At 44.7% G+C, this 27,170-nt stretch overlaps 1 protein-coding gene across 22 annotated transcripts in view; it reads left to right on the top strand.

Annotated features, from left to right (window-relative positions):
* Nucleotides 1-27,170, top strand: part of ZNF618 (zinc finger protein 618) — a 162,175-nt gene that overhangs the window by 105,671 nt on the left and 29,334 nt on the right. For 5 of the 22 annotated variants that reach the window (XM_055719760.1, XM_055719754.1, XM_055719764.1 and 2 more), the window contains 8 exons: nt 5,894-5,977; nt 11,153-11,242; nt 12,629-12,664; nt 13,422-13,499; nt 14,529-14,618; nt 22,044-22,232; nt 25,770-25,853; nt 26,980-27,036. In XM_055719760.1, the coding sequence (XP_055575735.1) occupies nt 5,894-5,977; nt 11,153-11,242; nt 12,629-12,664; nt 13,422-13,499; nt 14,529-14,618; nt 22,044-22,232; nt 25,770-25,853; nt 26,980-27,036 (708 nt within the window). The remainder of the gene's footprint in view (nt 1-5,893; nt 5,978-11,152; nt 11,243-12,628; nt 12,665-13,421; nt 13,500-14,528; nt 14,619-22,043; nt 22,233-25,769; nt 25,854-26,979; nt 27,037-27,170) is intronic. The other 17 variants (XM_055719765.1, XM_055719761.1, XM_055719774.1 and 14 more) reach the window with 10 other exon arrangements.

Below are 27,170 nucleotides of genomic sequence, written 5' to 3'. Positions count from 1 at the left end.
GGCAGAGCTCGGAGGGCTGTGAGCGGCGGCGCAGAGCCTGGCTGGAGGCCTGCAGCTCGCGGGGTTCCCAGCGGTCAGTGCTGGGTCCTGTCCTGTTCGGCTCATTCATCAGTGACCTGGGTGAAGGGACAGCGCGCGGCCTCGGCAAGTTCGCTGATGAAACAGAACTGGGAGGAGCGGCTGGTCCCCCCGAGGCTGCGCTGCCGTTCAGCCAGACCCGGACAGGCTGGAGGGTCGGCGCAGGGAACCTAATGCGGTTCAGCGAAGGCAAGTGCAGGGTCCTGCCCCTGGGGAGGGGCAGCCCCACACCCCAGCACAGCCTGGGGCTGGTCTGCTGGGGGGCAGCTCTGCGGGGAAGGACCCGGGAGCGCCGGTGCAGCATGTTGCCCGTGGGCCAGCAGTGTGCCCTCGTGGCCGAGAAGGCCAGTGGGATCCTGGTGCATGAGGAGGAGCGCGGCCAGCAGGTGGAGGGAGGTGATCTCTCCCTCTGCTCAGCCCTGGTGGGGCTGCATCTGGAGTGCTGGGTCCGGTTCTGGGCTCCCCAGGTCAAGAGAGACAGGGAGCTACTGGGGGGGTCCAGCGGAGGCTACGAGGATGATGAGGGGACTGGAGCATCTCCCTGACGAGGAAGGGCTGAGAGCGCTGGCCTGTTTAGCCTGGAGGAGGGAAGGCTGAGAGGGATCTTATCCATGTCTACAAGCATCTTAAGGGCAAGTGTCCAGAGGACGGGACCAGGCTCTTTTCAGCGGTGCCCAGCGACAGGACAGGGGGCAACAGGCACAAACTGCAACACAGGGATTTCCATCTGAGGAAAAAATTCTTTATATTGAGGGTGACCGAGCACTGGCACAGGCTGCCCAGAGGCTGTGGGGTCTCCTTCTCTGGGGACATTCAGACCCCACCTGGATGTGACTCTGTGCAGCCTGCTCGAGGAGAACCTGCTTCAGCGGGGGGTTGGACTAGGTGGCCTCCAGAGGTCCCTTCCAGCCCTGACATTTCTGTGATTCTGTGACATTGCCAACCTGTTCAGCTCTCTCATGATGAAGCTTTCACATTGGGGCATAGTTTTTTAGTGGGGACCTTACGATGTCTGAGACATTTCTCTTTGCCAGATCTTCAGTCTGTCTTACTAAGTACCTAAATGTAGCAAAGCATTTATGTGTCAATGCAAGATATGTTTTAGTTTGTGATTACACCCTGACTTCTGGTAGCTGTTTGAAATTCTCATCAGAGGCACATCTTTTAAAAATTAAATGTAACTGTGCTGTCATCTGTGAGCCTTTATTTTCTCCTTCCTCATCCATAGTAGTATCATACTTGCTTATTGTTTGCTAGATTACGTGTGCATGCTGGCCTAAGACAGGACAGTTGGTGGTAGGGGGGGCACTAACTTTCATCTGGGTCTGAGGATGTTACAGGCTGCAAACAGAATTACTTTTTTTCCAGTTTCTTAGCCACGTGCATTCAAGCCCATCACCTGTGTACAGGACAGCATCCATGAGGCGTGTGTGTCCACTGTGTGACATTATTTAGTTCCAAGGAGAAAAAAATAAAATTGCAGTATTTTTTTTCCAAAATGGAATACATAGTAAATATTTCACAACCCCATAAATAAAAAATGATTGGCCTGATCTTTTAAAAACATATTTCCCTTTGGGCTCTGACTAAGCATGAGAAAGTTCAGCCTAAGAGGGAATTTATTTGAAAAAGCAGTGAAAGGTTAGAAGCAAGGATGTGGGCTGGAATATGCCTTGCAAACGTTGACTGTGGAGGCATAGTGCTAATGTCTTGCATGTGCAAAAACATTTTGAGGGTTGTGAATTTAAACCATGAAATTAATATGTTCAAAATTAAGGTTTTCTTGCCCAGACCTTACGCATACAGGATATGGTGATTTTAATGTTCTGACTAGTGATGGGAAGATACGTAAGTGGTTTGCTGGTGTTAATTTAAGGTTAAGGAAGAACCGTTAGCATCTCCATTTCTTGATTAACTTTAAATATTCAAATTTGCAACCTTAATGTTTCCTTAAAGTAAATTTTAGCTTTTGATTTCCTTTTACTTCTTGGGGGGTACCAGAGCAAAAAATGGAAAGTTCCACTGTTGTGCTTGGTAAAACTTATTAATGCCTTGCACAATTAAAAGCCTCATGTAAATGATGCATGTATGCGTGCACACCCACGTACACATGCCAAAGTGAACAGTTAGTCATTTACAACTTTGTGATTAATTTTTCCAATGTTCTTATTTAATAATTCTCCTGCTCCTTGGGGAGAGCTATAAAAATGGATTTTATTTTTCTAATGTGCTTGCATTTTAAGTAGGTAAAGTCTCTTTAGATTCCCATTTGCCTAACAAGGAGATGAATATGTTCATCTTCAAATTTAAATGACCAGTGGGCTGAGACCAAGAATGATAAATTTCAGTGCAGGAAGAAGACATTAAGAAAATAATAAGGAATTTAGTTCTGGGATCTACAGTGTGAAGAAATTTTGACCTTAAAGCCTGAGACGTGTTCGTTCAGTCCTGTAGTTGTTGCCTTTCACAAAAGCGTATTTCTTCGCAGCTCTGGGGCTGGGATCATTCATTCCTCCCTGGAACGAGAGTTTTTCAGCAAGGTGCAGTACTGTCCATTGCACCTTAGCACAGGTTACTCCTGTCTTGCTCCTACGTCCTCCTTTTCTGAGTACATTGCAGGACTGAAATGGGAGAGAGTTTATCACTGCAGTTTCTCAGGTTTTCTGTAACATGGGAGGCTCACTTCCCTTTGCCTTTCTCTGCTGCTGTCTGCTAGTTCTGAACCAGTGCCTTCACATTACAGTACCCAGCATCTTTTTTGAGGATGGATGAAACAAGTAGCAATTGGATCTGTTTCTTAACAGGGTAAATTTGAAGTTGCTCTTCTGGCATAACTGTCATACTAAGGATTCTTTTTGGATGTTCTCACTTTGGGTATCCTATTGGGTATCTTGCCTTATAACCACATAAGATGAACTCAGGAGCATGACACACATGCAGTCATGCTGGAGTTTTTGATGTTTGTGCAAGTCCTGCAGTTTGTAGCTCTGAAGAGAACCAATTTCTCTGTATGTAGTTTTAATCTAAGGTTTTAGAAAAGTAGGCTTTCAGGTTGTCTAGAAATCTATGATCTTCACATGACCTTGTACAGAAAATGGCTGATACACTCATAAAAATTAAATTTCTGCCCCTTTACCAGATACTGACCAAATAGACCCTATTTACAGAAATCTGGATGTTAATACTTCACAACAAATCTCTTACAGAGTTCCTAGGCAGCAAAATTGATGGAGAAATACATTTATTCTAATAAAAAAAGAATAAGAATGTTAGTAACCCCAGACTATTCTGATCATCTGTCAGTATGTTGTGAAAATGCCAGGAGAGCTTTACTGAAGATAGAAATACATCCCTCCAACATTCATTAAGAAGGGGTACACTTTCCATCTTGCAACACGGTTTGAAATTCATCAACAGAAAAGGTGTACAAACAGCAATGCCATTAACTATTCCAAATTCTTCTTTCAGCCCAAACTGTTGTCTGTTGAGCTGCTTGTTGGCATTTCAACAATGTTGAACCTCAACAGCACGCAAAAACCCAAAACATTTTAAGTATTTAAGTTCTCAGTATTTTCACGTCTAAGGATATTCATAACCGGGAAAGGCAGAGCAATGCAAGGATTACCTTCTTAAGACCTCTTCCTTTCAACCTAAGCGAAAAGGTTGGAGTTCTTGATTATCTTGGGTGACTGTAGAGAGGAGGGTTCTGCATTCTTCCTAGCTTATTTTAATTTGATTTATTCTTTACAACGTTTTATGGAGCTAGGATCTCTTCTTCAGTGCTGCTCAGCCATTTAACTATCACTTTTCCTTTCAACTTTGGAAATGAGGCAGTGATACTCCATGTGAATTCCCATCTGGAAATCACAGTAAGAACAAAATTTCTAGTCATGGACAAATGAGTAGGAAAAAGTCAAGATGAGGTTTGCTTTTCCTTTATGAACCTCTTAGTGCTACATCATTTAATCTAAACAGTTGTAAAGTAGATAAGTAGTCTGTTCCCAGCCAAACCGTTTTGATTCCAAAAGGAGGTTAAAATAAAATGGCCTTTATTGTGTGTTGTGCATAACTCCACAGTGTAGGCTGAATTGAATTTTTTACTTAAGGTGGAGATTCAGCATTCTTATTGATTCTATAGATAAATCTTCCTGCATCAGCAAGTTAGGTATGTACAAGTACACCTGGGCTTTTTTCATTATGCAGTGTTAAGACTGTTCATTGGCAAATTGCTGGTAGTAGCACCCTAACACACTCTTCTCAACATTCTCTATCTTACACTTAGTTACAATTTGAATAAAAAAAAATCCAACACTGCCCTGTAGTGACACCAGAATGAAGAAGTATGAAACTAGATCTGCTGTTGTTAATTGTATTGTCTGGTGCGTCTGAATTCTCTCATGGAGTCTGAATAGACTGGTTCATAATACTGATTTTGGGGGTAATTGTAAAACGCTATAATATTTTTGCTTTGAATTGCTGATACTTGCTGTCTGTTTGGATTCAACTTTGACATACTTTTAACTGTGGGAGAAGGAAATCCATTCATGTGTAACATCCTGAGAACGCCTGGGAAGTCTTTTCTCTCTCAATATCCAGTGAGTAGTACCCAAAACACCTTTTCGTGAAAATGTTTTTAAAAAACCTTACAGTATGAGACCATCGGTCTATTACGAACAAGGGGGCTGTCTTTCAGAAATTAGTTCAGGATATTCCCCTCTGTATGGAAGTTCCTGCTAGTCTGGCATCAGGTTTCTGAACCTGGAGGGATTACATACAGCCCTGGATGGTCTGCATTTCTATCTCCATTGTGCTGATGCATTCAGCTGACACATGGTTTGGATGAAGTATCACAGAATTCATAGAATTCACTGGCTGCCTACTTTGAAAGCAGCTTAAAAAAATGCAGTAAGGTGAAATCAGTCCTGTAGCTACTGAATGCATCTGTAACAGCTCTTCTCAGGAGCTGGAACTAAGCTTTGAAATGCTTCAGCAAGAAACCAGACACAAGCCTGTGGCTCCATGCCCTCTCACCTGTCGTTTAGCCCCTTGGCAGCTTGAAGGTGAGCTAACATCTTGCACCATTTTGGGGGAATTTCAAGGGATTTGGCCCTTCTGCGTGAGGGTTTTGGATTACCTTTTTCTTGGCTTGGTAGTTTGCAGCCTGAGGGACCCCCCTTTGCGGAGCATGGGAAGCACCGTGCTAGGTTAAGCCAGCGTGTTCCTAGATGTCTCCTGTGTTCCTGACAAAGGCCAAATGTTTGTGGGAAGGAAGTAAATGATCATGAAATGAGTGATCTTGGAATAGTTTGCCCACAGGGAAAGTTTTTTCCTTAGGAGCTGGCTTGTGCCTTTGTGTGTGAGGGTTTCTGTCCTTTCCAAATTTCTGGATTTTATTATTATTTAATCCTTGCTAATGTAACTCTGGATACTTTAATCCTCTTAAGGGGTTGCTGCTGACTTTGGGCTCAGTCCTGCTCCCTTTTCAAGGAATTTTGCTATTAGGCACCTTGAAGTTGAGCTCTGAAGTAGATTGCAACTGATTTTACTGGCAACTTTATACTTGGCTGTAAAATGCAGTTGTAAAGCTCCTAACTTCTGTGCAAGAACACAGTTTGAGTGAGGAGTAGATGAAGGTCTACAGGCACTGAGCTCTGTGTCTGCAAACTTGCATTCTGCCTCTCCCCACTGTCAGTCCAGAATCTAGAAGGAAGCGCTGAAAGATGCCAAAGGGTTAGGTCAAAGGAATTGTCCGTGAACCTGCGCGGGGAATATCCTGCTAGCTTAGGAAGCCATAAATATGTTCCTTTCCATCTAGGTGCCCCTCTGTCTGCGGAAAGGGAGAAGAAGCCTCTCTCCAGAGCTGTCTTTGTGCTGCCCTGGGTGGAATCCACAGAAACAAGTGAGGGTTCCAGATGTTTTTTCTCCCTGCTGTGTTGTAAAAAGCAGTAGCTGCACTTTGGGTCTTCTTCTGGGGAGGCTGCTCAGGTAGTCTGCGCTCAGGGCACAAACTGGGAAGGTTTTTCCCAGTGGCAAGCATGCAGCACAGATATCAGAAAATGCCAGCCTTTCCTGTTTCTTTGCATCAGGTGGTTTAGTCGTGGTGGCTTTGGCTCTTACTGAAGAATATTTGAGTTGCTCATGGTTCCTTTCAGTGAGGCAGACATCCCAGGAAAGCCGATGCTTTTTCCAACCATTCACCAGCTCCGGCCCTCTGTGTTTATCACCAGCAGGACTTGTAATGAACGAATCCAGCATCTGCCAGCAGATTCTCAGGAAACAGTTAAGGAATGTGAAACTGAGCATCAGAGCATCTCGTGGACTCTCCTGTGATCCACTGGCTGTGACTGCAAGGACAATGCTGATACGTTGTCACATAAGCCTCACCCAGAAAGCCTGTTTAGGGGGAGAAACATCACAACCTCAAATAGTGCAATGACAGATAAATGTATTGCAGAGGGCTTAACTGTAAGAAATCCAGCCCCCCTCCCCTTTCAGAGATGCTGCTGGACTTTATGAACTGTTTGAGAAACCTTGTTTCCCAAGGTAAGCCAGGAATGTGGGATTCCTGGAGTTTGGTGCTTCCTTTGCCATTTTCAAACCTTCTGGTGTAAAGGTGCCACCCTTGCCATGGAGCAGGACAAGTAGCGCTGTCCAGACTGCCTTCTCTTCTTTTTTAATTTTGCTGCTTTTTTTCTTGACTGGGACCTGGAACATTGCTTTATTTTAGAATAATTCAGGCTGTTGCAATCTATTTACATTCAGCAGTTTTGCCCTTCCAGGTATGGAAGCTGTCCCTACTAGACAGCTGTTTCTGCAGTACTCTGTAAGAGTAGGATCACTTAGGATTCAAGAGTATCTGCAAAGTGCCTTGTTGCCGTGAGAGCTCCTCTTCTATCAAGTAGCTTTTGTAGCTTCTTCCATTTGAAAGGTCAGTATGAATTCTGGGTCAGGTGAAAATCAGTCTTCGCCTTGGAGACGTCCTTAAGGAGCTCCTGCAGCCTGCTATGTGGAGACCTCATCATTCTGGACCCTTAACAGGATGTGCTGTCGTCATTGCAGGGGTGTCATCTGGATGTTGTATGTAACTGTTTCCAGTTTGGGTTTCTGTGATGCTGTGCAGAGCTCTTAGAGCCCAGTGGAAACGAGTTTGCACACAGTTTTTGTGGTCTTGGATTCCTGCACTGAGGAGGGTGGGTTAAGTGATCTGTATTTTTAGCTTGTGATACAGAAGTTCTGACCTTTCAACAAATTTCTGATTGCTGTCATTCCCTTCCTGTGTTCCTAGAGCAAAATCCACCGAGGCCCTGGGCCAAGTGCCCTAAGGAGAGAAGCCTCTTCTTCTGCCTGCCACTGTTGGGCATGTGCTCTCTGCCCTCCCTCTTTCCTGCCAAAATGAAATACCTAATTTATTCTCTGCTGAATATTTGAAACGAAGCAACAAAAAAAAAAATTCTCAACATATTTAATACAACATCTGGGAAGAAAGATGACCTGGCTGATCATCCCTAGGGCAGGGTATTTAAGCAGCCACGAGTCATTGCTGAACACAGGCCGCACGACAGGAGCCAGCTGGCAGCAGCCCCTGGAGACAGGCAGAAAAGAGCAGCACGTTCCCTGTCTTTTACTAGAGGTGCACTTGCGAGAAGAGTGGTCAAAAATGCTTTCATGTCCCATGGAGTTATTGCTTGGGGTACTTGAAAAACCTGCCTGTTTGACATATCTCAGTATATCCGTCCTTTATACCTGAGGAACTGCCTTGTAACAAGGCTGTTGCTTGCCTGTTTTTCTAGTAAGATGTGATGCTGTATTGTGGTACATGTATTTCACAAGGTTAAATGTGGGCTGACAAAGTATATAAAGCCATTACTCCTTAGACCCCTTTCTGGAATCACTACTTGCCTTGGAAAGACTCAAGAGCATGAAGGAGGCATGATAGTTGCTGGAGTTCAGTTGTTAACTATGAAACTCTAGGTTTGCAGCAGTGTAATATGGTGATTGCTCAGCTTGCAGCAAGGATGCCTTCTGCAGGACTGTTGCCTGAACACCAGAAAGGGTCAGCACTGTACCTCTGTGCTGGCGGGCTAATTAGTATCTTTCCCTGTATTTTTCCTAAAGTCCTGATAGTGCCTGTTGGTATGATTTTGCTTTTGGTGGAGCTGCACTGCATCGATGTCTACCTGGTGACAGGAGAGAGCTTGAATCTGAGCAAACTTGCTTAAGTAGCGTTTCTTTGGCTATGTCTGGTACCATCTCTTCAGAGGTTTAGGTGTGGGGGTTTCAGTATGGGCTTGCAGGCACACCTGAGCACTTGGAGTCTTTTTGTAGCTCTTCCCATTGAAAGCTCTGTTACGCATATTGGGTGCAGTGCCCCAGCTGGAGTCTACGTTGGTATAGTAGTTACAACCCCAAACAGGAAAAGTAGTAGTCTACAGGCTAATTTTGCTCAGTGAACTTCTTGCTAAGAAAGCTTTCACTGCTGGGAACAGCACTGCAAGTATTTGGTGGCTGTCAGCAAAGACAGCTTTATTGGGTAAGAAGGAAGAAGTCTGGCACTCGGGTGCAGCCGTGGAAGAGTGACCGCTGTTCACAGAGGGTGAAGCTTAGCTGCACATGGGCGGTCTTCTGAATTCTCTCTAAACCTCCTTGTCTCTGAGACCTAGTACCATTTGCTGGGTGTTATTTAAAGAGTTGAGGAAGAGATTGGTACCAATACTAGCTGGAACAAATTCTTACTTCTCATAATGGCTTGTTTTGCTATAATCTCTGGAGGTCATTCTTCCTTAGGGAAAGCAGTCCCCTAACAAAACAAGCAAACCCCTATTCTCTTGGGGTGTGCTGTTGTACTTCTTAGCGTGTTTTTATTTTCCCACCACCACCTAGGGAAGGAAGCGGTTATACCCAGCGTGTGCTACTCAGGTCTCCTGTTGACAGTGAGATCCCCACAATCTTTCCTAAGTTACAGTGACTACAACTAGCTGTGGCTGATTGAGTCTGTGAAATGGTGTGCCTCTAGCATCTAGTTTTATTCTGTTCTAACAAGTCTTACTTATTTTGCACTTTTCTTCCCAACTAAGGCCATAATAGTTTTCTTCCTCCAAATGGAGGTATTGGAAGTGCTTGGCATTTGGTACTCCTTTGAAGAATTAGTCTTCAGTTCATCTACTGCATGGCTCATTACACTTCAAAAAGGAGGTTGATTTCTTGTCTTGGGGACTCCAGCAATGTGGGACTGATTACTGATGACATGTTATGATTTTTTTCTGCCAATAATTGACTTATTTTTTTTGCAACAGATACAGAGATATTTCATAGCAATCATTAGATTCTCTTTGTTGTTGGAAAGAGTCTAGGGTAGGTTGAGATCCTCAGCGCTGTTGTCTGACCACAGGAGACTGCATAAGATTATATAATGGGACATAGCTAAATGTGACCTACCAGTACTTTTATCACTTGAATGTTCTTGCAGTCCTGTTTTGCTTCTCCTCCTCCTCTTCCTTAAGCAGTGCACTGTTTGAAGCAGTGAATCCTTTTCATCTCTGTATATATACCTGAGCTCTGTCTCACTTTTTCAGCCTAGACTTTTAAAAATCCTTTAGGTCTAGCTTAGCATTACTGTGCTCTGATTAAGATACAAATATTTTTTGGTAGCAGGGATAAATTTCCAGTGCCCAGCTGTTTAACATCTTTTATATTTGGCATTTTTCTCTTATAGATCACCATAGCTTCTACTTTCATTCTGCCAAACAGAATAAAAGGCGGAAAGTGATTCTTCATTTAGTGTTGAAACCCCATGTGCTGATGGACTGCAGTAGTGAACCCAAGTGAGCGATTAGACTGTACCAATGCATACTAGCTTAAAATATTTATTTAAAAAATAAAATTATTAAGAAGTAAAAGAACAGCTTACTTAATATGCATACTCTGGTGTGTTTGAACACTGTATGGAAGAGGTAAAAACAAGGCTTTACCTTTGCTAATTGTATGGATTCATGAAAACAAACAACTGAGCTACCGCAGGGGAGCTTACTGAGTGGCAGCTCATCTGTGGAGCCACAGTAGCTGGTGTGTACACTCCTAGCTTGGTTCTGTTGTGAAGTAAAACACATCAGTTTCAAGACCCTTTGTGGCTACACAAGCTGGTGTGTTCTACTTCATTTGCAGTGGGCTAGTAGCATGCAACCCATCAGCTACTGTGGTCGGCTGACAAGTACAGCAGCGCTGCAAGTTGCAGTGGGTTGACTAAGGATGTCAGTCTGTACCCCAAGGGGTATGTCAGACATCAGAAGATGGAAAAACCTCACCAAGGTGACGAGTGAAGTTTTCCTCTTACACTGATGTGATAGCTGAGCCAAACACATTCATTGTCACCAGTCAGACCAAAATTAATTTATACGCATCTTGAGCTTTTTTGCATGTCTGTCTTCCCCACACGGCTGTGGTGAAGGGGGTCTGTTGTTGCTGGGATGATGGGAGGGGGTCTAGGGTACAAATGTATATGAAACAGTCCTCCTGTTCATTGAGCACCTTCCTGTCCTGTGTGTTTTGGATTGTTGGTTCTCTTTGGTTTTGTTTGTTGTAATGTGCCCATACAGGATCTTGAATGCAGTTAGTAATCAGTTAGCAGCCGCAGTGAGAACCATGAGCTTGTAGGCACGTCCAGTCCATGTTGTGGTTGGCATATTAAGACTTTGACTTCTGACAGCTCGTATGTTGACTCTGCATTTAGCTCTGCCAGTTTGTCCCCATTCTGACCAGTACTTACCTACCGTAGCCCTGAACTTCCAAAGGAGATTTCAGCAGGGCTGAAGCTGCTCTGCATCTTCATTGCTGTGAGATCTTCCGGAGAGCAGAGCTGCCTGAATAGGAAATAACAGATCAGAGTGCGCCCCAAGCCATATAGCACGGGGCACGGGGGGGACATTATGAAGCAGTGGCTGTCTGTGTGCCTTAGAGATTTGACAGAGCATGTGGGATGAGTGTCTCTGCATGGGGGAGTCTGATTGAGCAGCGTTGTCTGGAGTGTTTGCCTTTTACCTCAAAGTTTCTAAAGTGGCCTGTTTTCTTCTTCCTACAGACAATTTTAGGTACACGTGTGACATTTGTGGGAAAAAATATAAATATTATAGCTGCTTCCAAGAGCACAGAGATCTACATGCCGTGGATGGTGAGTACTGTTTTGGCACTCAGACACCCAAACTAGCAGGAGAAGTTGTTGGGGAAGGCAAAACGTGGTTCTGCAGGACCGTGTGGCCCGTGACGTACAGGGCATTGTACAGCATGGCTTGCTTGCCTTTGTCAGTGGAGGCAGAGTCCACAGGCACTGCAGGAAGAACTTTGCTTGATTCTTTTTGCATGCATCAGAGTAACACCCTCTGGTGGGACCTCTGGTCCTTGCAGTCCTGTCTGTCTGCAGGTTTATGGTTAGGATGGATATGCTAGAACTGAGTGCCTCAAGGTAAATTTTCAGCCTGGCTACTTGCTGGGCAAGAGTGAGTTGCCTTTTGGTTTCTGACTGCCCAGGTTTGTTCCCAACATGCTCTGCTGTGAGAAACCACATTTCAGAGTTGAGAAATGTTTTGTCCTTGGTAATCACTGTGGTAGTGAATTGATGCAGTTGTCAGTGAACCTCACAGGCCAATTTCTCCTCTGTGAGTGTAGATGCGGCCTAGGCTGGTGACACTCAGGCAGAAGCAGACATCCTTCTCCAGAAGCAGTGTTTCTTTTTTCTCTATTGGGGGAAACAGAAGCAACAATATAATGTCTTTGGCTTACCCCTGCTTATTGAGCATCTAAAGCCCCTTGACTCGGAGCCCACAGATACTCCAGGTCCTCGCTGTGTATGCTAAAACCTGTCGGTACTGCTCCTCACTTGTCCAAGGAGGGAGCCCTGAGAGTTTTTGAAAGAGGCTGCTTGGAAAGAAGAAGTGGCTGAACCGTCTCTAGAGAAGCAAGTGGTTTTCCACAATATGTGCTGTCCATAAAAATTTCTGGTTTTAACTGAAACGTGTGACCATCTGAATATGCTCTACAAACAGCCAGTGTTCTCTTTCAGTGCACCACTGCAAACTCCCTCCCATGGGGAGCCAAAATTAAATTACTGGGACCAAAGTCACTGTGAGACGGATGTGTCTGCTTCTGTCAGAAATGTATCTTCTTAGCTATGGACCAGGGAGCTCTGCCTAGGGTTACAAGAGGGCTGTGGTAACCGCTTCCACTTGTGTTTTGCAAGGACACTTTGTCTCAGTTCCACCAAAGGGCTGGTTGTGTTGTAGCAAACACAAGGGTGAGGCAGCTGTGCATCTGAACTTCAGGTGGGGCTGTGTCAGTGTCAGAACAAAGGCCTTGAGAATCATATTAGGGCTGGGCATGCTCAAATAGTTCCTGTGTGGATGCTACTGGGAAGAGGAGGGACTGGGGCACAAAGCCTGGTTTATTCTGTGGGGCTGAAATATGCTGAAGTGGTGCGTGAAATACAGGAGGAATATAAGGCCATTTAAGAGGATTTAATTTCTGTTTTGTTTCTTCCCCTCCTTCTTCTATTCTGTGTTAGTTTTTAGTGTGGAAGGGGCCCCAGAAAACCGGGCAGGTAAGCTGAGATCCTTCGTGTGCTTTATTTCACAAACCTTTTCAAGCATTCAGTAGTTCAGGCACAGCAGGTCTGATTCTACACTTGTGAGAGTCAAGGGAATTTTGTCACTGATTGCAGCGGGAGAGGGAGCATCCTCTCTCCCTCCCCCAGTGTCTACAGCCTTTAGGTTGATGCCCAGCCCTAGTAGCTACCAGGCTTTTGTTGTAATTGATCAGGCTTCTGGAAATCAAAGAAGCAGGTGTTTCATGTCTTTGGTGATTTAGTGAATTGTTCAAGGCATAAATTAAATTATTTTATAAAATGGGTTGGGTTCTGATTTGTTTCTAGCTGTGCTCTTAGATGGTAGAAAGTCACTGGTCAATATTCGTTAGCTGACTTGCTTGCAGACTGCATTATCATGCCCACTTTCAGACAGTATAACATCATTAGATAGGAGATGCACTGGAAGAAAATCAGAAAATATGGATCAGGCTTTGCAGTGTGTTTGTTCAGTCTTTCTCTGTATTTTTTAAACATTACGTACCTACAAGGCATGTGACTGGGCTGGAAGTGAGGGTGATCCTGGGGTACCTGAGGAGGGGGAGGAGGAGGGACAAATCAGACAGAGAGGTCATTGGGTTTATAATTCCTGTCTTGAAATCTTGTTACAGATCAAAATGTCATTACAGATGCAGGAGCATTCGGTGCCCATGCAGCTGTAGAAGGAAAACCTGAGGGTGTTGTCAGCTCTCTTGCTGGTTCTGTTCTCTTGCAGACCCCTATGACCAGGCTGTCATAGCAGCAGATGAAGTGAAGGAGGAGGAGCCGGAACCGTTCCAGAAGATTGGTCCAAGTATGAGTTATTATACAGCTTCACATGTGAAAGAGAAAGCGCAAGGGCTTCAATCTGGCATTAGCTGGAGTACCTCTAGGAAAACCAGAAAGCACTACATTACACAGAGGTGTTGGGACCTTAGGGGTGCTGAAAGATGTATTTAGGTTCAAACAAACATTGAACACCAACAGCCCTGGCCCTATGAAATGCAGCTTTGTGGTGTTTTCTGCTCAAGAGTTCTGCAAAGAAAAGAGGAAAAAGGTTGAGGAGAAAAGCAAGCTGGTAGTGATTAGAGAAGATCTTAAGGTGTATTGACAGAGTTGGCAGGTGATCACATTCCTACTGCCTTTGTGATGGGTTCATCAAACAAATGAGAGTTAAACAAGCAGAGGACCAGACTTTGCTGAAGCATTTCTCTGAATTCTCCATTTTGGAAAAAGTTGATTAACCCTGGATTTTCCTTTGGCTTGCAGCTTGCTGTCAGTTCTGTACTTCCTGGCACTGACAAGAGCGGGAGGTGTCAGTGTGTGGTTACACTTCCTCATTATTTCAAGTACCTCCAAAGCAGGAATTAGCAGTTATCACAGAAAAAACCCTCCTCCTGCAAGAGAAATCTACAATCCCAATATGAAAGTTCTTTCTTAAACTTGACAGTTTGTTTCTTAGTTTGACCGTTCCTGTTGTCCACACATCACAGTCTGTAAACAGAAGACAAAACTGTGTCAACTGTAATACAGACTTTAGAAATGGATTCTCTCCTTTGTTTTGCAAGCTTACTTGCTGTAATTTTGGGATAGTCTTCTGCAGCTTTTTCAGTTCTACTGGACTTTTTATGCACGGTCCATCACTGGACACTGGCTTTAAATGTTTCCTTTGTTGGGGAAAAGGATGTGTGAATTACAGGGCAGATAAGTTCCACGTGCATGAGGGTTATGCTCTAGTTTTTGTCTCCTGGCTAGTTTCTATGTAAAAAAGTCAGGAGCTTGGTGATTGTGTGAGAGGGTTCTGCACTCCTTTCTGATCTTTGTGTTTGTTTCATCTTCACAGAAACTGGCAATTACACCTGTGAATTCTGCGGCAAGCAGTACAAATACTACACTCCCTACCAAGAACATGTGGCGCTGCATGCACCTATTAGTGAGTATCCTGGAGATCTGTTTCATTACAGACTGTGACTTACAGTGGTTGGTGGTAAACACGAGGGTTGCAGGAGAGAGTATAATTCTTGTGGATCCTTCCACTGAGCCTGTGGGATTGCAGCTGGCAGGACATAGATCATGTGCTGACCAGGGCACTGTAAAGCTGAGCTGGAATCTCCTCTCAGAGGGACACTGTTGCTGTTAGGTCTGTAATGTCACTGAACTTTTACTAAAGTCATGCAAATCTATGTATGTTCCTTGGGGGGTTGATATTTTATTTTGTTGTTTAACTGAAGTGATGCACAAAATTTCTAGACTCCCCTAAATAATAACTGGACATACATGCTAGGGAAGAAGCATCTTTTTTACGAGCTTTTGAGAAATTATTTCAGACAGTGAGTTAAAGCTGGTTTTCAAAATCATGTAAATTACCTTGGCAGCTTGCTACTAAATCACAGGCAATAAAATATTTATTTCAGGGAGCTCGGGAAAAGGCAGTTCTCAGCATACTACACGACACTACGATCTGCACTCTGGAGGGACACTACGGTCTGCACTCCCCAGACAAAGGGGAGGTTTTAATGAGCAATTAAGTGTAATTCAGTGCAAAATTTTAGTCTAACAGTTGAAAGAAATTCCTGATACATGCTGGTTTTGGATGCTTTAAAAGTATGCAGAGAAGTTCTTTACACCTGAACTTCATGCTTCTTTCATAGCATTGCCCTGGGCTTTATTGCGATTTTAATGCTGTGAGCCAGCACGGTTGCCCTTCGCCCATGTCTCTGCACTGCCAGTGTTTTGGCTGATGATGAGGATGGGTGTAGTGGATTTCTTCAGCTGTGATGTGCAGCCAGCAGAGGGAGTGCACATGCCTTCCTCACCAAGTTCAGCTTCAGCTTAGGGTTTAAAGTTATTATAATGAGGCAGCTTTGGTTTTAGACATACAGAAAATAAATGTGGAACATAGTCCACCAGACCAGGACTTCTAAAGTGGATCAAGGCTTGGTGGCTCTTGACAGCTCTCGTGCAGGTTCTCTGAGGCACGGAGATGGACCAAGATTGTGGTAGAAGGTGTAGGGCATAAAATACCTCTGCTGCCATCATCACAAAGTTAGTCTTTTTATCTCCCATCTGCCTGAAGAAACTAACGCGGTGCTTATGATTGCACATGTAGCAGTTATTCCTAAACATCCCTGCATCCCCAAACTCCACCTCTTAATTGAGGTAGTTTTAGGTCCTCAGAAAAGCCATTGGTGGTGATCAGCAGTAGGTCAATCTCCTAGTATAAATGGGCCCTCAGACACCAAGGGTTTGGTGTCTCTAGTCCACCCCTGTACAGATAGCTCAGGAGCAGTGTGCTGTAAGGACTGTGCACTGAGTCTCTGCTCAACAGTAGCAGATTCTTATTTTCCCAGTACTTCCCATGTCAAGGGGCTTTATCACTATGGATATCTCTCCGTCCTCCCAACTATCTGTAGTAATAGGATGCAGCTGCTGGTTCCAGTCCAGGCTCTCCAGCATAAAAGAAAAACACAGCTGGTTTTCTGAGAGGTATTTGCTTGAAGTGGGCCCTGCAGGTCTGACTGCAGATAGGAATGGTCCACACAGATGGTCCCCACGGCCCTTTTCCCTGTGCAGAGTGCAGCTGCAGGGTCCTGATGCTCGCGTTTTGACTCCTGGAAGCCAGTTTCAGAGGAGGAGGCACATTCATTTGAATGCTGGGGTTGAAGCCATCCTTGCACCATGGTTTCTGCAGTAACCTTTGTGAAAGCCAAAGAAGCTGCCCTTGCTGCAGACTAGGCCAGCAGTCACAGAGGTGTGCAGATGGGTTTCCAGTCTTTTCAGCAAATATCTTTTAACTGTGAGGACACTTAAGATCAGATCAGGATGGTGTTTTCACAAGGTTTAACACCCTCCCCATAAACTTTTCTTTTTCCTTTTTTTTTTTTAACCTTTTTTTTTTTTTCCTTTCCTAGTTCCCATGACCAGCAAGGTTTATAATTTTCAGTGACAAAATATTAACCCTGATGAGCTTTACTGGAGAGGGCATGATTAGCTCCCAAAGCGGGCTGGCCAGTACATCCTTCCACCTTTCTACTGCTCAGACTCTGCTTTTTCTATAAACCAAGGTCCTGTGAGGCAGCTGTAAACCCATGACTTTTGAAAAGCACAGCTAGCTTTTCTTGGGCCCTAGCAATCAGAAGAAGTAAAGCTGAGACTGTGTCTTTACCCTGGTCTTTTTATATAAGGCAAATGCTGAGAAACTAGCCTTAGTGGGACCGGGTAAGGAAAACACTTCAGCATTACCAGTTCAAACTTTCTGGGTCTCTCTGCTTGAGTGCAAGCTTCCCTTCCGGAGCCTGTCTTTCTGGTTTTCTTTGATAATGGATAAAAATCATCGAAAATGGGCTAAAACAAGGACTCATACCCTGCAGGGTCAATAGGACCTTGCAGGATAATTTTTGGTCAGCGCTGCTGGATACCTGCTGTCTGGAAAAGAGCTCTGCTGTGGGGTTCCCTGGAATTGTTAATGCCAAATGTCTCCTTTTAATTTTCCCTTTTGTTGGTGAGGAGTAGGGGCTTTTTCATGTGCTTAGAACTGGGCTATTACTCTTTTTAAATACATATTTTTATACTGTTTCTGTCAGCCTGTTCGCTCTTTCAGAAGGGTGTCAGAGGCTCTTCCCAAAAAAAGTGGATTGTAGGCACATTCGTTGTCCCCATTTTAGAATTGTTTCTGAATGGAGGTGCACAGAGGGAGGGTTCAGAGATTTTTCTCTGTCCTCCTCCAGGCTCTGTCTGCTCTGTAAGATGGAACTGATGTAACTGTATTTGCAGGTGGCTGGCATATTGTGATTGCTTATAGATCATGTATTTACAGCACAGAGAAAACCTAGTCTGATTGGGATGTGGACTGGCTAGAAAAGTCATCAGGAGTGGGTTTTAGCTTGGTAAATACAGGTTCAGGACTGTGCCCTCACCACATCCTTTTCTGGTAACTGCAGATAAAGCAACAGATTTGCTGGTCATGGAGGTGTGTGGTGAGAGCACTCAAATCGGCACAGCTAACCATGTTTGTTCCTTCCAGGATGAAAATCTAAAGTGATGGCAGGGCCCTGAGTGCACTAGTAGTTCTTACTCAGCCTGTCCAGCCTCACACAGGGCCTCTGCCCACATTCAGATCCCTATTTCAGCCCAGCTTTGGGCCACCAGTCCCTGCCTGAGCCACACTGTTGGCTGTTGGTCTCCAGCTCAGTTGTAGACATGCCCATGCCATGGATCCCATTGCTCAGTACCCCAACCTGTAGACTGACTTCCCAACTTGATGTCAACCATGTCTCATCACTCTGGATCTCCGTGATAACTGGTATGTGTCTGGCCCTGGTTGTTTTCATCAGGGCTGATCCTGCTGCTGACCTGTGGATTAACTTCTCAGCTTGAATCGTGATGATCTGGACTCTTGGTTGAACCTGGCTGTCATCTCTGGTCCTGCCTTGCTCACTTCTCTCACCTCTCTCAGGGGCTGTAGGATGGGTCCCAGCTGCTGAAGACCCTGCCCTGCCAGCCCCATGGTCATACTTGGCTCCGTAGGGGACAGACAGACCTACATCCACCCTGTCACCTGAGATGCTCAAGGAAGTTCATCAAGCCTCTCTGCTCAATTACTCTTCTTACTGTGAAGGGCACTGGATACAATTTGTTCATCAAAAATGCTTAAATGCAGTGTTTCTTAAAGGCAGCTGCCACTGTGGCTTTTTCTTTTAGGGAGAGGGATCCTTTTTGATAGCCCATCTAGTTTCCACACAGGTCCAGCCTAACCAAGAAAAAAACAGATCCAGATTTCAGTTGGATGGTGTGTCTTTGCTTTCTCCATCTCAGTGAGTGAAATCTGTGAGTTCAGATGTTTTTCCTACTCTCTGATCCCACAGTGCCTTAGCAACAGGTTCCCCTGGCAGTATTTCTTTGTATGTATAAAGAAGCACATTAAGAATTTGATATGTTTGAGCACAGGGTTTTTCCTGTTCCCAATAGCAGAGGTTTCTGCTGAGCTTATTGAATTTCAGGCCATTGTTAAGGAATCTGTTCCCATCATACTCACTAAACATAGGTTTTTCTCCAGAGGTGATGGCATAATTCCATCTGAACCATCCAAATGGTTCCTTACCCATCCTGACAAAAATTTCTGAAAAAAATTATCTTTCTGACAAAATGTGGTACACAAATCAATAGCCAGAATTTTTAGCTGGAAAAAGCGAAGTTACTGGGATAATCTGATCTCTGTTCTGTTGTGGTGGTGCATTGTGGTAGTGTGTGGATTTATGTTTTTTTCAAGGAGACCTGTTGAAATACCTGCCACATTTTCTACTTAGTGCTACAGCTTTCTAGGGCTTGAAGGTCTTACCAAAGACAGGCAAGCCAGGAAGCACCACTGTGATCTCTGGACTGACCGGAATGACACATGCTACAGGATTGCCTTGATTTAATTGGTCATGTAAATGTTTTAGAGAGACATCTAATCTTGCTGTTAAGAGCGACAGAAAATACAGCAACCTCTTAAGGTAATTATTTTGATGAATTATTACCCTCACCAAATTAAGACTAAAAATATCCAGCTTTAGCTTTCAGACACTGGATCCTATTTATAATTTTGTCTGCTAGATGAAGGAGGACTGAGTTACGAAGTTTCTGTCCTTTCTAGACCTTTGTATAGCCTGCTGTCAGGTCACTTTGTAGTAACTAACCTCCCGGTTAAGCTAAAGGAGTGACTTTGTGTTTCCATTGTAAGGTGTGCTGTTCTTGTCCTTCGTTTATTCTCTTGCCTTCTCATCTGAATATTCTCAAGTCTGTTAACCACCTTCATGAAGGGCAGGCACCAGCACTGGGTCTAGTGAGGGAACTGAGAGCTAACAAGTCTACCTGATCCCCTTTAAAAGTGCCCTGATTGCATACCCAAAGAGTACCTCAGACTTTTTAGCTACATCATTGCCCTGGGAGCAACTCTGCAGCCATCATGACTGAGAATGGCGATGAGCAAGTTCTTTTTCCTGCTGCCCAGGCAGAGTCCCCCATCTTTCACATATCACCTGTATTGTCTGTGTTCTTTAGCACACTGTGTGCCAGTCTGTGCAGCTGTAGCACAGGGCACACAGTTTACCGAGTGACTAGGGGGCATTCAGTGAGAGTTACTCTCCACACTACTCCTCTCCTGCCCTCCCTTCCTCACTATGTCAGCTTCAGCTGGGACATCTCTCAGATGCTTTCGGAGAAAGTTTAAAAAACTTCATAGCAGCAATTATGGGATCATCTGTTCACAGTGCTGTCTTCAGTCTTGCTGTCTAGCTGCAGATTTTGAGGCAGGAGGTTTTTGTAAGCATTCAGCAACTCAGTATTTTCACTTTTGGAAATACCTTGAACTTTGGAAATACCTTGCCTTTTCATCAGCCTGAGGCAGTGAGTTGCACAGTGAAGGTGACTTTTTAAGAGCAGAACAGAGGAGCTACATTAATGTCTCTACCTGTGTTGCTTAGTCTTCAGAGGGAATTTGTCATCTGATGAACTAAAGACTAAAACTTTTTTTTCCAATGAATTATTAGCATCCTTCATACTGTTAGAATACTCTTTTGTCTGTCTTGCATTGCTGGCCCAAACTCTGTCTCTGCCTAGTGTCAGATGGAGCAGCCTTCGCTCTGCGGTCTGAATGTGAAGACATACTTGTTTAAGTTGGAAGAGAAAAGAAATAATTTTGGAGGCCTTCATAGCACTGGGGCTTTTTTATTTGGCTCTCAAGAGAGCAGTGCCTGGACTGCAGAGAATTTGCAATGATGCTCTTTGTTTCTGACACCAAGTTGGCTGGTTGCAACTTCTCTTGGTATGGAGGGGGAATAAAGCAGCAGTTGGTGGGAATATGCCTGGTGGGAAACTAGATGACACATAAGCAGGAAACTGTCGTATCTGACTACGTTTTTGCTGGCGGTTTGGCAGCAACTGGAGGAGGATTGTCCATGGAGATTGAAAGGAAGTATAGGAAGCGAAAGCAAGCCTCCTGCCTATTCAGCTGGCCAGAGACCAAGCAGAGAAGTATCTAGACCTAAACTATGAGGAAACCTAGTACATAATCTCCTGCAGAAGTTCACTAACGTTAACAATAAGTGTCATTTTGGATCTGTGTATCAGATCAGTTGAAACAAAAACCTGTTTACTTTGAGTATCTTTTTGCAAGCCGCTTTGAATGTACACATCCTCCCTCTCCAGTGCTGCTGACTGCTGACAGGGAAGATAAGAACAGTTCGCATTTGAGGTCTGCATCTCATGGGATTTGGGAAATAAGGATCTAGTCCCAGTCTAAGTGACTTTTCTCCTCACCTGTTTCAGAGTCAGGCTGTTGAGCTGCCATGGCAGTCCATGAGAGAACTGCTCAATATGGATAACTATTTCCATATAAGATGAACAAGTCCTAGTGTTGCCCACCCAGCTTTAGGCATCCTGAAATATCACTCTATAAAAATTACTGGCAGTGAGCTTGGGATGTGGGTTATGTGAACCTTGTTTCTTAGTGATTCTTCAGGGCAGATGGTTGTAGTGAGACTTGGGCTTCAGGAACTGTACCAAATTTCCATGGAAGAAGCCACTGAGGAATGAAAGAAGGTTAGGTTTCTTCTCTATTTTTGTAATTATTTTTTTTTAGTCCATATGGCCTAGACAAAGGGCTGTCCTCCTGAAGATTTTTCGTATGACTTTTGGCATTGAAAATTCCTGGTGATCCTCACTGTGCATTGCAGAGACCAAACTATAGATACATACAAAGAGCATATCCCAGTAACACTGAGAATTTCTCCACATGTCACCAGTACTCTTCTGAAGATAAGGGCCAGAAGGCCTTTCCTGACTTGCAGGATGAGAACTCTGCCTCCTAATTGCATTCCATTACCAGCAGCCCCCTTTCCTTTGTTTTTGGTTAATGAGACAAGGAATAGCTGGAGATCTCTAGGATTTATGCAAAGCTCAGCTAACAAAGTTGTAAACTTCTCCCTATTCAGAGCTCTGGGTATTAGATTAGAAACCTGCTCTCAAAAATCAAACTCTTACTTACATAGAGATGAAGGACAATGATGCAGGTACACCCAGCCAGGCCATGGCAATCAAATAGTGCTCCTGGATGGATGGGGTGATTCCTGCTGGAGGAGGAATGGGTTGGTCACGTGGCAGTTAAAGGTGTGGAAGGGAACTAACAAGCTTCAATAATCTGTCCCCTCGGGTGAGCGGGGAAAAGTTTTGTTACATGGGATCGGTGGATCCACAGTTGCTGCAGGTCCCCACGCAAGGGTTTTGTGAGCATTGCTGTTAGAAAGCAACCCTCCCAGAAGGCACACGGTCTGGGAGCTGACTGACTGTCCAGGCACTAGTTCTGAGTGTTCATATCCAGAGTTCTCTCGATCTCCACTCTTCGTGGCAGTGAAGACACAGGCGAGCCAATCCAGCAAAAAAACACCGGCTTCAATAAACCGATGTTCTACCCTCCTGCACCGCACCCCCTCCGGTGTCCCACCGGCATCCCAATCCCAGATGTTCCGCGCTCCAAATTCTGGATCCCCAGGAAGCAAGGCCATCACAGGTACCAATTGCCTTTCTACCATCAACTTTCTTAACTGCTTAGTGTCCAGTCCAGCCCTGGGTTGACTTTTGACCCTTCCTGGACTCAGTCTGATCCATCCATGACTGTCCCAGATAAGCTACTCCCAGAAGCAGTTGAGGGGATCAGATCCTTTGGCACATTATATATAAAAATTTACATGAGCCATAGGTCTTTATAACTTCTTCCCAGAGACAAGGTGGGGTTTTTGAAGCATCATGCTAACCACAAGGTACAAAAGACCCTGTTTCAAATCCTGGTGTCACAAACTGAGGAGAGCTTCCTGACAAGGGACTGGCATAATGCCTTGTCAGGTGTGGGGATTTTTGTTTGGTTTTCAGCTTTGTTTGGCATTTAGTGTTTGTTTCCCTCAAGGCGATATTTTCAGGGATAGGCCTGTGCCTGAGGAAATGAAATGGAGTACAGGTGTTTTCACAGTGCTTCACTCCCCACAGGAACCACCAAGAAATAAGGTGGGCTCTGGCAATAAAATTAATGGTACAGAACCATTACAGAGATGTTAGGACACTCAAGTTAAGATTGGTCCTTCCATAGTCCCTGTTTCCTCCTTCCAAGCAATATCAAAACTTAAAAAAAAAAAAGGGATAAAAAAAATAGAAAGCAAAGAGCACAGAAAGATAACTATTAATAAATAGGATGTGAGACACAGCATTCACATGTCCAGGCAGCAGGGAAACACTCTCTTAAATCTGTCAGGTTGGTAGATACATATTCCATCTTGGTACAAAAGAAGGGCTGGTTAATCAGCTGGTGTTTAAATGCCCCTGAAATGTCTGGCATGGACAGATGCTGAGTAGCAGAGGTGGCTGTGGTGGGAGAGACCACAGGATGTTCAACACGGGTGCTTGTTAGATAGCACACACTCCCACAGGTACCAGATGTTGCAGTGAGTGACCTGTCTTCTTACAGCTTGTGGGTCCTGAGATTTCATATTGTTACTGCACCTCTTAAACATTTGTATGATTTTATTACTAATTTGATGTCCATCCAATCCAACCCATGTCAGAGTTAAAGCTGAGAAACCTTTTTCATTATTTATTTAAACCTGCAACAACGTCTTCCAGTTTCATGTCTCTCACAAAAATGGAAAAACTGGGAGCCTTCCTGGGGCAGAGGCCAGATTCATCTGAGCAGTAGCTGGGAGGTGTTTTTTGTAAAGGCACTTTTTCCCCCCCACTTCTCTAACCTAAAAGTGTATCAGTACACTGGGTAAAAACTTTTGAGCTGTTCTCTTCCTGTATGGAGGAAGGAATCGCATGATGCTTGGGCCTAGTAGATCAATCTTCAAGAAACTAATACTAGTCTGGGGGTCCTACCCTATCTTATCTGGTGGCGTCATTTCTGTGGTGTCTTTCAAGGCAGTGTCTTGTACAAAGGCAGTCTGAGCAGTTTCTTGAATTTCTGGTACGAATGCATTGACCATAACACCTATAGGAAAACAGTCTCCAGAAGGGATACCTTCCCAGCACTGCGGTTAGAGACATTACACTGGGCCTGGATAATACCAGAGATGATAGAGTACCACTCCACTGACAGCATCTCCACAGGCGCTTAGTAGAGTGGCACTTAATTTGTCTGTACAGATAATTTTGCTTTGCATGCCAAAGGTTCAGTTTGAGGAGAGAGAGAGAACTTGTGTCAGCTGCCCTTTGCTGTGTGGGAGGGATACAGTAAGATCAAGGAGGTGCACTAAACCAGCTTTTTCTTAATGCCAGATTTGGAGAAAAAAAAAGGAGAGGAGGACAAAACTACCATGCAATTTTTTTCTGAACAATTTTGGAGACCTGCAACTCACTTCCACTTGTGACATAAGCCGGGATTTGAACCTGGGTCTCTTGGGGGGTGGGTTGGCCTCATCCATTTTGTCGTGGTCTCTTTTTCCCACTGTGCCATCTGATTTTCTAGTTATTTCAGGCCTCTCATTCCTGTTATTTATCTGTCGGGGGGGTGGACTAGATAATCTCTCCAGTTCGTTTTCAGCCCTGTTTTGTGTGATTCTGTTTTAACTGATTTGATTACCCAGTTTTCTTGTTCTACATTTTAGAAAGAGTCAGGATTGTAGTAGATTGAGAATTTAAGAAGCCTGCTTAGGACTCAAAGGGTCCACTAAGGACTGGCTGGACCAAAATTCATGAGCTGGGAGCTTGATGCAGTTCAGGTCTTTTCTAGCCGCATCAGACATAAAGCCCATGTGTCTGAGCCACACTTCAGCTTCAGCACAGGGAGGCTGTGAGGCTGCGGGGAGCTGGGGCCTCTTTACGGAAGTAATAACAGCAGTTCTGACCACTCCAGCGATCTACAGAAATACGTAGCGAAATGATGATCTGATATCAATTGTCAACAGTCCCTGTCATTCCTGAATGAGACTTCTGTCCCTCAGCTCCCTCCCTATACAATTTGTGTGCTGCTGATCCCAGCAGAGCCTTGCAGAGCCATGTTCAGATGAACCCATTGGGTGACAGTGAGCTCCATGGGTGAGTCCACATACAGAAGAGTCTATACAGCATAGACCATACACATTAGTTTGGCCAGTTCACCTTTTATTGTATTTATTTGTAGTTTATCCTTTGAGTCAGTACAGTAAAGACATTTTCCCAGACATTGCGATCCTAGTTGAAGTGAGATGAGACCTCACAGTATTTGTACTGTTGAACTTGTGCTAAGGAACATCAGCGTGAGAAGGATGGGATGCACCTCAGCTGTGCTGTACGGTGATGTTTCAGGACACGGCAGCCAGGGTCAGGAACCACCTCTGCACACTGGAGGAGTCCTCCCATTACAGTTCCTGGAAAACAGCCCTGCACTGCTGCTGAAGCGTGCGAAGCGAGTGAACTGCTAAGAGCACTGGCTGGCAGCATGCAGCAGAGGAGCAGGGCCTGCTTGCTTGGTCTTGGGGAGGGGTGAAGCACCAAGTTCAGTGTGGGAAAGTAGAGGGCCAGGGGATCTGCCGTAGCTTTTCCAGACATTGTGGGCAGGCTGTCAGACAGCCTGTCAGTCCTCCATTCGAATGTTTCTGAGGGAGTGCTTAGGAAGCAAATGCAGATTGCTGGGAAGCATGGGGAGAGCTGGCGTAGTGCTTTGGTAGGTGACTCTCTTGCATGTTGTGGTGAAGACATGGAGTTCAGTCTGCAGACCTGGTGGTCACCTGTGCCCGAGACTTTAAGGGCTGCTTATTGCCTTAAGGAGGAGTAAGATAAGAGTTGGGTTTTTTTGCAGGGGAGGAAGCCATGACCCTTCTGGTTCAGTCAGGACTGGTGTTCATGGGCTCCCTAAGAGCCAATCCAGGCCACCTCAGCCAGAAGGCATTCAAGAAAAATACCTACCTGTTACCCCTTCAATGAATCTGGCCCATTTGCCTCCAAAACGAGGTATTTGACCTTTCTGATGTATTCAGGGTATGCGATTATGTGGCACAGGAGCATGTTGTCTTGCCTCCTGTCGGTGTGGTTCTGCAACCAGTATTGACCAGTCACCATCCCTGCTTTGTTCTCCACCCAGCAGAAAGTGCTTTCAGCAGGAGAGTGGAAGGCAAAGCGCAAAACAACTTTGAAGAAACAAACAGCAATTCTCAGAACTCCAGCGGTAAGTGTGTTCACTCCCTCCTGCTGTTGCTTACCACGTCCCTCTCGAGAGCAGGATTCAGCTGTGATCGGTGATTGTTTATATATTTGGGGTATATATTTAAGCTTGCAGGCAGCTAGCATTCCGGGGGTAGTGCCCTCTTCTCACTCCTCCCAGGTTCCTGGCACTCCAAGCCTGTAAAAAAGGTGATGCGGAGATCCTGCTCCCAAGGTCCAGATATTTTAGCATAGATTTTTCAGTGGGGAGCAAAGATCTAGAGAAAGGGGAATATGGATGGACATAAAGTGTACTTGTTCTTTGTCTGTGTATCAGTGAAGTCCTTGTGAAGCAAAGCCATTTGCAGCAAGCAAGAGAAATTTGAAGACTAAATAGAACAGCAGTTTGCATATTGCAGTGATGCCTAATGTGTCAGTTTATTTGCACATCACTGTAACCAGAGTCCAGGTGTTTGTGAGTTCGCTACCTGAAGGTTACAGCATACCAGATGTGTAGATGTGGGACCAAAATACATGTGCTAGAAGGAATTAAAATTTACTCCACTTCTGGAGTTTTCTTTTGAGTTTTAAGTCCAAGTGGTAGTAACTAAACATAACCACGGGCCTAGACAATTTTGTTTAGGTACACTGTTTATGGAGTTTTCTTTACAAGTAGAGTTTTATCCTGCCAATGTACCTCCCTCCGTTCAAGTGGGACACTGCCATTCTTTTATGCTCCTTAATTGGAGCATAACAGACAGACCAGATGAAATGTTAATTTTGGCATCTTGGTGCAGAGATAAATAACAATCCAGCAGAAAAGGCTGGCCTCCCTCCTCTCCCCATTCAATAATACCAAAACATGTGGTGTTCGCAACGCTGCTAGCTGGAATGGACAGGTAAGGGGAGGGATTTGTCTCTGGAGCAGGTTACACAGGATCTGTTGTAGGGCTTTATGTCTGCCTCTGAAGCAAATAAGGGGCTTTTTGGAACCACGTTGGAAAAAAAGGAATGAAGTGGTGCTGCAAACCCGCATGTGATAGCAGAGTGGATATTAGTGAATGGGGGAAAAGTTGTGTGTTACTAAAATACTGCATGTTATGTGTTGGGGAACAATCCTGTACTAATCCAAGCATTCACCACAATTACAGCTGTTCATTCGGGGACAGAAAAACCTAAAGAAAAGAGGTGTAAGCAGAACCCATCAGGTGAGCTTGTCTCTGTGTTTCAGGCCCTTGTACTCTGTAGTCCCGTTCCGCATGAGCAGCAGCAGTCAGGAGTCCTTAGAGGCTGGCCAAGTCTGTCTTCAGTCAGCCCCACCAGGCTGGTAGACATGACACGC

Source organism: Falco cherrug, chromosome 9 (genome assembly GCF_023634085.1).
Source record: "Falco cherrug isolate bFalChe1 chromosome 9, bFalChe1.pri, whole genome shotgun sequence".
Classification (NCBI taxonomy): domain Eukaryota; kingdom Metazoa; phylum Chordata; class Aves; order Falconiformes; family Falconidae; genus Falco; species Falco cherrug.
Note: the sequence above shows the minus strand (reverse complement) of the source record. Positions and strands in the feature narration are given on the sequence as shown.